The sequence below is a fragment of the Eptatretus burgeri genome, chromosome 17 (genome assembly GCF_056783735.1).
Source record: "Eptatretus burgeri isolate ZD-2024b chromosome 17, Ebu_testis_v1, whole genome shotgun sequence".
NCBI lineage: Eukaryota > Metazoa > Chordata > Myxini > Myxiniformes > Myxinidae > Eptatretus > Eptatretus burgeri.
Window position 1 is genome coordinate 37,370,877 of NC_140977.1, and position 12,171 is coordinate 37,383,047.

General features: G+C 42.5%; 1 protein-coding gene across 3 annotated transcripts in view; it reads left to right on the forward strand.

Annotated features, from left to right (window-relative positions):
* The first annotated feature begins 9,157 nt into the window (after positions 1-9,157).
* Positions 9,158-12,171, forward strand: part of ADA (adenosine deaminase) — a 60,938-nt gene continuing 57,924 nt past the window's right edge. For 2 of the 3 annotated variants that reach the window (XM_085860819.1, XM_085860820.1), the window contains exon 1: positions 9,158-9,302. In XM_085860819.1, coding sequence (XP_085716945.1) covers positions 9,255-9,302 — 48 coding nt within the window. In that variant the 5' untranslated portion in view covers positions 9,158-9,254. The remainder of the gene's footprint in view (positions 9,303-12,171) is intronic. The other variant, XM_085860821.1, reaches the window with a different exon arrangement.

Below are 12,171 nucleotides of genomic sequence, written 5' to 3' on the forward strand. Positions count from 1 at the left end.
GGTAGAAAAGATCGAGGATTTGGATGGGGGAAGATAAGAGGTGGTGGTGAACAGCTGTTTTGAAAGCCTGGAGGGAAGAATGGGAAAGAATAGAGTGAGGAAGTTTATTCCAAAGGCGGGAAAAAGAGGAATGAAAGAGTGAAGATGAGCAGTGATTCGTGATTTTAGTAGTTTTACCAGAAGGGGGTTGTTGGCGGACCTTGAGCGCCCTGTGGAAATGTGGTGGGGACAAATCGCAGAGAGAGCAGGGGGGCAAGGCTGGAGAGGAGTCGGTAGAAGACAGAAAGACCACCGACCAACCTGCGGTGATTGAGTGAGAGGCCCAAAGACTCAGCTTCATTGCGGGAGATGCCGATGATCTTAAATGCCCTGGTTTCGACAGCGTGAAGCCGAGAAAGGTGGGAGGCAGGAGCACCAGCCCAGAGGGGAGAGCAGTACTCCATCAGGCTACGGACAAAAGCTTTGTAAGTGGTCAGGAGCTCAAGAGGGCCGAGGAAGGACTTAGCACGACGGAGGATTCCCAGTCGGCGACTGGCTTTTGAGGCGAGGTTGGAAATGTGACTTTCCCAGGAAAGGTCATGGCAGATAGTGAGACCTAGAAGCTTGAAAGAAAAGACTTCTTCCAGAGTATCATAATATCATAACATTTATCATAATAATACTATGATATGTGTACCCACAAGAGTTTCCGATGAGAATTGTGCTCTACAGAGTGATATAAATGTGAAAAATCCAATGATTACAGACAAACAAACAAAAAAAACTTACCAAGTAACAGATCTTGCAAAAACTTCGTTTTGGCAAGATAAAAACAGGAGCAAAAAAAAAAAAACGGAAGCAAAATGGTCATAGCCAACGACACGGATTCACAATTACCAGGGTATTGTGTTGTTTTCGTTGTTTCCTATTCTCTCATGTGCACGCGTTAAGTAATATTCACAAGATAGAAATAAAACCCAATCGTGTTTATACACCGCACAGCGTTTAACAACAACCGGAAGCAAAAGGTCAGAGCTAACGACACGGATTCCAAATAGCCAGGGGTATTGTGTTGTTGTTGTTGTTGTTGTTGTTGTTGTTGTTGTTTCCTATTCTCTCACGTGCACGCGTTAAGTATGAAGCTCACTGCGTTTGCTATAATCCTGAATGGCGTTCACGTCACTCGTTGCTATGGAAATATGTATATATCATTACCATAGCAACCATTTATTATGTGTAATAATTGAAATTTTAAAATGTCACAAACTCATAACTGCAACCATTTATCGCCCAAAAGAACATCAACGTTCCTCGACAATTCACACCCAGATCCTGTCAAGCCCCTTCAGCAACATTTACGACGAGCAGGCCGAATGGAATCCATGGAAATTCTGATGAATGTAAAATGTGACTTCAAGTCCTCAACCCTCCCCCTGCCCCCCTCACACCCACACCTCACCCAAGTTCTCAACCCACTCCCAAGTTCTCAACCCCCTCCCAAGTCCTCCACCTCTCCCTAACCACAAGTTCTTGCAGACAACGGCGTCGATCCTGAGACTAGGGAGGTGAAGGGATGGAGACAACCCTAACCCCCACCCCCAGCACAACCACAACAAAACAAAAAAAAAAACTTTGGATAAAGTTTTATTTTCAGCATGAAAACACCGATTGAGTAACCCTGATGGCAAGCTATTTTCAGGGTAAGACTTATGTGACGGTTCAGTACAGACAGCGAGCCATGTGCATGTGACATCACACCACATCTGTGATCCGTCATCTTGGATTGCAAGCAAAGAAAGTGAAACTACATGTGGACTGCATCATTGTGTTGACATTTGATAACATAGGAGTTGAAATTGTGAATTTTCTTGTAGTTTGTTGTGGAAATCATGGCGATAGTGAGGATTGCTTGTTGTTCTGTAGTCAGAGACTGCCGACAAGCAACAATGTAAAGATTTTGATGATGGAGGCTTGGCTTCGAGTTAATAAGGACCTTCCAGAGGTATTTGGCATAAGATTCTCACAGTGGTCCAAGAAAGGGTGAATGTCTTTTATTTCTCAATATGGAATTATGTACACTAGTTGGTTGTTATCGACATATGCCAGTTACAGAAGGTGAAACGGAGTCCTCCCAGATTCATGAAGTATCCACCTCCGTTTTGGGAAGGAATCATCATTCATGGACCAATCTGTGAAGGTTTCATGTTTTCAAAGTTTTGTTCCGAGGGTTCTTTTCCGGATTGTCACCGAGCCCCGGACATGGAGGTATGAATAGTGGCCGGTAAACTAGCTGTTTAGGAATATGGAGGTATGAATAGTGGCCGGTAAACTAGCTGTTTAGGAATATGGAGGTTTGAATAGTGGCCGGTAAACTATTTGTTTGGTTTTATGGAGGTATGAATAGCAACTGGTAAACCAGCTCTTTGAGTATATGGAGGTATGAATAGTGGCCGGTAAACTAGTTGTTTGGGTATATGGAGGTATGAATAGCAGCTGGTAAACTAGTTGTTTGGGTATATGGAGGTATGAATAGCAGCTGGTAAACTAGTTGTTTAGGTATATGGAGGTATGAAAACCAGCTGTTTGAGTATATGGAGGTTTAATAGCAGCTGGTAAACTAGCTGTTTGAGTTTATGGAGATATGAATAGCAGCTGGTAAACCAGTTGTTTGGTTATATGGAGGTATGAATAACAGCTGGTAAACCAGCTGTTTGAGTATTTGGAGGATTGAATAGCAGCTGATAAACTAGTTGTTTGGGTATATGGAGGTATGAATAGCAGCTGGTGAACTAGTTGTTTAGGTATATGGAGGTATGAATAACAGCTGGTAAACCAGCTGTTTGAGTATATGGAGGTTTTAATAGCAGCTGGTAAACTAGTTGTTTGGGTATATGGAGGTATGAATAGCAGCTGGTAAACTAGTTGTTTAGGTATATGGAGGTATGAATAACAGCTGGTAAACCAGCTGTTTGAGTATATGGAGGTTTTAATAGCAGCTGGTAAACTAGTTGTTTGGGTATATGGAGGTATGAATAGCAGCTGGTGAACTAGTTGTTTGGGTATATGGAGGTATGAATAGCAGCTGGTAAACTAGTTGTTTAGGTATATGGAGGTATGAATAGCAGCTGGTAAACTAATTGTTTAGGTATATGGAGGTATGAATAACAGCTGGTAAACCAGCTGTTTGAGTATATGGAGGTTTTAATAGCAGCTGGTAAACTAGCTGTTTGGGTATACAGTATGGAGGTTTGAGTCTCCGGCTGGTAAAATGGCCACAAGTGTTCAAAGGTTTAAGTTTCCACATTCACAGGATTTAGAAACACAAAATATTTAAATTTACCATGGTGTGAATCTGTGAAAAGTGACAACAGACATTTTACCCTCTTTGAAACCATTGAATTTGTGCCATTTGCATTTGTGTATCTGCTCTTGCTCAAAAACATTTGTTGGTTAAAAATGCAAATAATTAATATTTTTTATCTTTTGCTTTCGAACGAGTTCATCTCGGCTTTTTTTTATCACTTCAGTTGTGCCCTTGAACTATACATTTGTTGTACATATGTTGTTAAAGGAAAAGTAACTTTCACTTTAAAGGCAATAATTTTATGTCATCACAGGGGTGTGGTTATTTATTTATTTTTGTATACATAGTCGAGGCTCATGGAAGAACTAGTACTTGTACACTAAACGTATCAGGACACAACAGGACAAAACGAACAGCAGAAAGAGGGGAAAACATCAACAACAGAGTTGAAGGCCAAGACAGAGGGAGGCAGACAATCAATGGGTGTGGGGAGGAATGGGGAGCAGGAGAGGTTGCATGGGGGTGGACAAGATGGATACAGAAGGAAACTCTCAGGAGGGAAAACTGGAAATTTGGAAGGAGGAGGAATTTTGGTGGGGGTTATACTGAGGGCAGAAAAGTTCATAGTTTTGGATTGGGGACGACGTGAAATGGTGGTGAACAGTTGTCTTCAAGACCTGGAGGGAAGAATGACATTGAAGAAGACGTGGAAGTTGGTTCCACAGGAGGGGAAAAAAAGGAACAATTGAGTGAGTGGAGGTGAGGGTTCCATCAGCAAGCAGCTTGCTATCATTTGCCAAGAGGCTCACTTGATTCAAAGCACTAGAACAAGCACTGACACGAAACATTGTGCTCGGCACAGCAAAACAACATGGACGTAAACAATGCTATTGTGGAGCTCAAACAAATAATGTCCGGGCAGTCTTTTGAGTTTTACTTTTCAGATCGGAGACCAGAGAGGAGAGTGTGGAAGTCAGAAAGACCACCAACCTGCCTGTGGTGAGAGAGTGAGAGGCCCAAAGACTCAGCCTCACCACAGGCAATACCGATTATCCTAAATTCCTTGGTTTCCACAGCATGAAGCCAAAAAAGGTGAGAGGCAGGAGCATCGGCTCAAAGGGGAGAGCAGTACTCCATCAGGTTGCAGACGAAAGCTTTGTATGTGGTCAGGAGCTCAGGTGGGCCGAGGAAAGACTTTGCACAACTGAGGATGCCCAGACGGTGACTGGCTTTGGAGGCCAGGTTGGAAATGTGGCTTTCCCAGGAAAGATCATGGCAGATAGTGAGACCCAGAAGCTTGAATGAAAGGACTTCTTCCAGAGGATTGTTGAGAAAGTAGATGGGGTGGTTTCCAGCCGGTCCTTTCAGAGAGACATAGTGATAGTGTGAGATTTGTCAGGATTGAAAGACATGTTCCATGTGTTGGACCAGTTTGTGATTTTATCCAGATCTGCAGAGAGCGAAGAAGTTGCTGCTTGCTGGTCTGAGGGATGACAGATGGTACGGCAGAGGGTGGAGTCATCAGCAAAGAGATATAGAGGATTTTCCAGAGAGTCGGAGAGATGATTGATGAAAACCAGAAAAAGAACAGGGCCCAGAACGCTACCTTGAGGAAAGATAATTAGTAAAGATAACAACTGTGAGTGAAAAAAAGAGAAAGACCTTGGGAAGATTGATTCATCGATTTTTTTTTGCGTGCTCTGCCTGAAGGCAGGTCCGTGGCTGCTTTGCTCAGTCGATACTATGTGGTTTGCCATTGCCTTCCCAGCAGTTTGTCAGGGCCGGAACTTGTAATTTAACCAGGATGCTGGTGACAGTTCACCGACTCTTGTCGAAGGACACTGTGGGATCTTTAACAATCACCAACTCATGATAGCAGATGGAACACCTGGCTTCATGTCCATTTGAGGGATGGCACAAACCTGAATGAATCACCCTGCCTGTGAAACACCGATATGGCACTTAATATCTGGGTTGGGATTCAAACCCAGGCTCGACAACTCAGAGACAAGTGTGTACCTCTAGGTCTAAGCCATCCTGCTATCCCTTGAGAAGATATGCATTGGGAAAGTTTGTCTTTGCAATCAAATGGAACAAGAAGGAAGAAATTTAGAAAGAACAAAGAAGGAACTAGAAAGCATCTGAAAATGCAAAGCCCATCCACATCTGTTTTGTATTCAGACTTCTTCCTCTTCTGTCTGCTAAACATGACAAAAACAACTAAAAATAACAAACGGACATTAAAAACAATCGGCTTCAGTGACCATAATGCAAGCCCTGCTCAAATGTCAATGTCAGGTCAATCGGATAAAAATTGACGATTTTATGCAACTTTGATCTGTAACCTTTTCATCCCACCCCCCCCCCCCCCAAAAAAAAACTGCTTCGAGTTTTTGATTGGTGAACCAATTCAGTGACACAATATGCAAATTTAAAATGTTTTCAGGTTAATTGGATGAAAATTGATGATTTCATGTAACCTTGACCTTTGACCTGTTGAAATATAAAAAAAAATAACTGATCGGGCTTCTATCTTTTGATTGGTGCACCAATTCAGTGGCCCAACATGCAAATTCTTAAAATTTCAGGTCAATCGGATGAAAAGTGAGATTTTATTTGACACTACCATTTAACCTTTAACCTTTTAATATTTTGACCACATTATTAATATGTCTACGAGATCATAAATGTGAAGTTTCACGTCAATTGATGAAGCAGTTCAAGAGAAAGAATTTTTAAAAAGATTTTCTTTCAATCCAATATGGCTGCCAGACCATGTGACCTATGAATTATTTGTGAGTGCCCTGGTATCCCCAAGTCTTGGGGAACATGTGTGGGAAGATTCCCCTCAATCTGTCACGAGGTTCTTGAGAAGAGGATTTTAAAAGATGTATTCTTCAAAAAAAAATAATAACTGCCAGACCATGTCATCTATGACGTTAAAATTTACACCTTATATTCATCAAGGATAATCTTGTGTGTAGTTTCGGATCGATCTCATGAGCCGTTATGGAGAAGAGGATTTTTAAACCTTTTTATGTTCAATCCAATATGGCTGCCAAACCACGTGACCGATGACGTCATCAATTTTTCCTCTTGAACATTTTTTTTGCTGAACAACAAAAATATAACTTTCATACTGATCGGATAACGAGTTCGACATTTGTATTTGTGACGTCATAATGAAGGCACCTTTGACATCATCAAACCAATTACAATTATTCCCCATGAGGAGTACTTGCCATGTGCCAAGTTTCAATTTTTTCGTTGAGCGGTTTCAGAGATACCAAGGTCAAAAGTTTTTCGTTTTTTTCTAACATGGCTGCCACACCACGTGACCCATGACGTCATAATTGTCATTTATACATTCTACAGGAGTAGTTGCTCATATGGTGAAAAATTTGTGTCAATCCGATAAGCTGTTGTGGAGAAAATGAATTTAAAAGGGAACTAGCCGGGAGGCGACGATGGTTTGAGGGCATTATTGAACAATGCCACGATAGGTACAATTGAGTTAGTGGAAGCTTTTGAGGAAGCCCTACCGTAAAAACCTCTCTTCCATCAAAATTGACCAAATCAAATCGGATTTTTTTATTTGTTGTACTTATGGACATTACGCACAGCTTCTAGGAAATGAAATTGCGAGAAAAAAAATCGAGAAAAAAGATAAAAAATAAATAAAAAGTTCAAGTGGGCATGGTCCCGCCCACAAGGGGTGTGGGACGCCCCTCATACAAAAAGACACAACTCGACCATGATATCTAGCTTGTGTCCAAGTTTCATCAAGATCGCATCAAACGTCACGGAGCTATGCTCTGGAGAGAGTCACAAACAGACAGACAGACACACAGGCACAACGAAAATAGTTGTCACTGCTGGTGCCCGCGAACCAAAAAACAACAGGTTATCCAGCCTGAAAGGCTTGGTACCTCAATAACCCGGATTACATGCACAAAGCAAAAACATATCTACTGCTTATAATTCAAAACACTTCACTGAACTCGAGAACGACAGGAATACTGCACTGTAAATGGTGGAGACTTATAATACCCTTCCCCCACCTGGAGGCGGCGCTACACGATACATGTTTACATCAAGAATTTCTGTCTACATCCCAACCCCCAAGACCACCAGCAAAGGTAAAAACACCCTGATACACTAAATGGGGTTATCCTTATTCGATGTAGTAAGTCTGGATGTAATCACCCAAGAACTGTAGGAGGAGTAGCGCGACAAACAAACAAACACAAACACCGGTCCGTGAATCATCGTGAGGACGTCATGGCATCCCGCACCGAGTTGAAACAGTTGGGATCTCTTCATTGGTTGGTGGCAGATTCAGAGAATTGTCGAGAAAGTGCACGACTTTGGCTTTCTTGGTAACAAGAGATCCATTGTGGTTGCATGGCGAGTTGCAGTGACACTGACAATGTTCCTGGTTTATGGGCAGCATATGTTGAATGTCAACTTTTCTCACGCCTCCAGTTCGACGATACGTCTCACAAACAACTTCCTGTCTGCTTTCAGAGAAATATTTTACCATCGTTATCATGGATTTAATTCTGCCCTTGGACGTCTTTGGTTTGATCCTCTATGGGATTGTGGTAACTGACATCACTTTCTGAAGTAGCTTCTGAAAGAAGGTGATGAATGCCTCTTCTCCCCTTTTCCTTGACCTCAGTATAAAGGTCTGTAATCAAAGGTGGAGATGCAAACATATATATATATATATATATATATATATATATATATATATATATATATATATATATATATATATATATATATATATATATATATACATATACTGCATATACTCAGGTATATAGGTGAGAAGGATATCCAATGGGTATGCACGCTGGCCTCTAAGCTATCTTACCTGGGTTTGAAACTCAGCCTAGCTATAAACTACCATCCTAGTGTTTTAACCGGTGGGGATAAGCATCCATGCGTGTGTTGTGCACTGGAAGGACTTCAAACTGGGCGTCCCATCTTCTACTATTACCTGGTAGACGTTAAAAATTCCACATTGTCCTTCGCAGCCAACAGGTTAGTTATACTAGAATGCTGAACCAATTACAAGTTCTTGCTTGGACTGTGAATGGGCAGCAAGTGGTCGACTAGCCTTCTTGGTGGTTCATTGACACCAGTCCGCAGTTTACACCGCTTGCTATCTCAGAGTGTGGTTGCTGTCTGGGCAGAAGATTGTGCACCAAACTAATTGACCAGGTGGTTCACATGTGCATGTGAACGACCTTCTGCGGATACAAATCCAGACTGGACCGCTCAGAAGCAAGGGTGCTTGATCTGTGAGCTATATAGTCAAACGACTTCATCACTTTCACCAAATAATATCAGGCCTGCAATGAGCTAAAGCATAAGTGGACAATACGGGTAGTTGTTCCGTAAGCCCGTTGCGTACCAGGATTGTTTTCAAATTTAAACCTCATACAAATAATGTCTTCTGCTAACCCCTTGTACATCAATGTTTGGGTTCGAGAGGATCATTTTCAGTGGAAAACGGTGCAATACTGTTGTATTGGGCTGTCGTGTCAATTGCCACATTGTTCCGTCTCAAAATGGGTTTCCTCTGAAACGACCACTACCTCTTTTAGGGGCCCCAAACTAGTCCCATCTTCTTGTGGGATCAGCCAAATGTTTTTGGCTGAAGTCTTTCCCGAACCGGTTGGGCAGGCCTGACGTTCAAAATGAAAGAGCCAAGATTTTAAGGAATCTGGGATTGTAGGTCCTATCTGTGAAATTGCCGACAAAGTGACAACTGCGTTTGGAAAAAGTAATGTTTCGATAAAACGGAACCATGGCAAAGGTCTCCGGGGCGGGGCCTTGCATGACACCCTTGGGAAAAAATGATGGGGGCGTGCCTTCCAGCAGAATAAAACCAAGTACGGAGTGTAAAGTAGTGTCAAATGAACACACAGACCTTCGCTGTCGGAGACAAGCTGTGTACACAATGAAGCGATTTTTGAATGGCACGGAGTTGGACTTCAATAAACCACGGGTATGCTTTCCAGATTTGTTTGACACTTTCAACTGTTTCTTTTACAGCAGCGAGAATTAAAAAAACTAAAATTGCCTAACACATGGAAACTGCGAAGAAATGCAACATCTTTTTGGTTTCTCCATTTTCTATGGAGAAACCAAGAAAGGCATTTTGTTTCAGGGCTGGCAGGATAGCAACTGGAGGTCTTTGGCCCGTACCTTCAAGAACTCTCTAGCCTGTAGGAGTACGAGTCTTGACCCAGCTATAGACTGTCATCTTGGTGTTCCGCAGGCAAGGGGAGGCATCAATGTGTATCCCGTCTCTTGGATGGACGTTAATCTGGAGGACCCGTCTGCTGGCATTAGCGAACAGACTTAAAAAGATCCCACGGTGTCCTTCGCGTAGAGTGGGCAACTTATCGCCGGCACCCTGAACAAATTCCTGCCCAAATCGCCTTCATGAGAAGGTCGCCTGGCCAATTGGTTCGTGAAGACCCAAGTCTTTCACAAACCGATCGCTTTGCCCGCGAATGTTTCAAAATGCAAGTTAATTATGAACAGATGTCAAAAAATTTAAACGGAACTTGATCTGACTTGTGTTTCTGTCTTTATAAGTCCCCATGAGTGCCATTTTCCAGCCCACTAGTTTGGAAATGTCCATTGAGAGAACAGTGGTGTAACTGCTGTGTATGACCTTGTAGTACATGACCAGTAGGTGTGCCGGTCTGCTGGCACACAAAGAGTGACTTGACAGTCACCACCTAATTGCAACCAGCATGAGGGTTGTAATATATCTTCCCTGCAAACAAACTTCAATGCATGAGTAGCCATTAGACCCATCAGCACCTGCACTGTGGTTGCCAACAAATAGTTGCTTGTCCATGCTCTATCCTCTCAATGCTGAGTGTCAAGCAAGGAAGCAGCACGTACCATTTTTAAAGTCTTTGTTGTGACTTGGCCAGGGTTAAAACAGCTGACTTCCCAGACTCAGAACAGACACTTTAACCATTCTGCCACCTCATCTTATAAATCTGAACTTGTGGCAGGAAATTGGAACTTGGTCAAGGAACCAGTGGTGCACGGCAGAATTGTTTCCTGCTGCTTAAAGATTTCCCAGGGAACAATTTCCAGATGGTAAACCTTCTCCCTGCATGGATACATTTGCTATGTTAAATATTCTCTCTTAATGGTGAGATCTTGCCACATCCCACTCCCAGAAAGAATTACCTGGAGATCTTGGTAGACTTACCTGGAGTGGTAGACTCGCTTGGAGAAGGAATTACCTGGAGTGATAAGACCTTCTCCCTGGATGAACTGTCATAGATATTTGCTGTTAGATATTCTCTCTTAATGGCAGACCTCTCCACACCCCCACGCCTCGACTCCCCCCGCCCCCAAGAAGAGATACCATCTGTTAGAATATTCTCCCGCCAAAAGTAATACTCCATAGTAAACCTAACTACCATGAAGTAGTTTTCTTTTAAAACCTGATAGATTGCAGCTTAAACATCGGGGATGATCATAGACAGGGCTTGTTTGTACATTTTGTACAAATACCCGAAACTTGTACAGATGTCACCTGAAGCCAGCTATCAGAGCATCATCGACTCGTGACTTTGTCTCTTTCACAACCACAGCTTCTCTGCATGAGATATTTCCTTTTAAATCAGGTGTTTGATCTGAATGAGATGGTTATAACAAGCAGTTCCTCATCGTTAATGAGTGACGCCATTGTTCACGCAAAGAACCTACAACACCACAAGGGTAAGAGAAATTGCAAGTAAAAAGGAACATTGTTACCCAATTGCTCAAACTCGGTTGTGCAACTTCCTCCTGCAAAAACTGCCATGGAGGAAAAGCTGCCAGTCGAAGGCAGCAACGATCACCTGCTCCCTTTGTGGAATGCAATGTGGGATCTTTTGGCGTCCACTAACTCATGGCAGCAGATGTCCGCCGGATGAATGGCACGTTCAAGAACCTGACTGCGAAGCACCTGCAGTCTGACAGTTTGTGGTCGGGTCGGAACTCAAACCCAGACAAGATAGCTCAAAGTCAAATAAACCATCCTGTTGGATTTTTAATACTTATCTTCATCTGGTGTTGTGAGCTTTTGCAAGTCCGTGTGCCCTTTGCACATTACCCTTCTGGATGGTGTTTTTCGTGGCTTTGTGGAAATCCGTCTCTGGGTCTGATTTCTCTTACAAGAAACGTCGAGGCAAGAGCAGGTCATGAGGCCCATCAAGTCTCAAGGCAAATTATGAGAATAAAATGGTTAAAGTTATCTGCCATAAAAGATCACAAAGTGCTAAAGTTTAGGGCTTTATCTTTCATCAGAGCAAATGAGAGAGATGGGAAACTGGCAGCGGTTCAAATAAGGTGAGTGACGATGTGTTAAAGATCCCATGGTGTCTTTCATTAAGAATAGGTGAGTTATTGCCAACACACTTAACAAATGACAAATCTATCCAAACTCTCTGGCAAACCCCTTCCCAACTCTTGGTGATGGTGATGGTGATGGTGATGGTGATGGTGATGGTGATGGTGATGGTGATGACGATAATGACGATGATGGCTTAAACATTATTTGTTATTTCAGAGAGCAGCATCGAACAATGAGTAATGCCAAAAGAGATGTACTATGTAGTTGGAAACTTTTGGAACACTGAAATCAATTCACATTGAGACTTGCGATATGCATGTCATCCTCGACGTCGTATTATCTCACTACGTGTACTTTTGTAGAGATTAACATTATTAGCTCACCTGGACTTCAGTCCAGTGAGCTTATGCGATGAAGCGGTGTCCATAGGTGAGTGAGTAAGTCGTCAGTCAGTCTGTAAACACTTCAGTCATTATCTCTTGAACCAAACATACCGTTTTGATGAAAC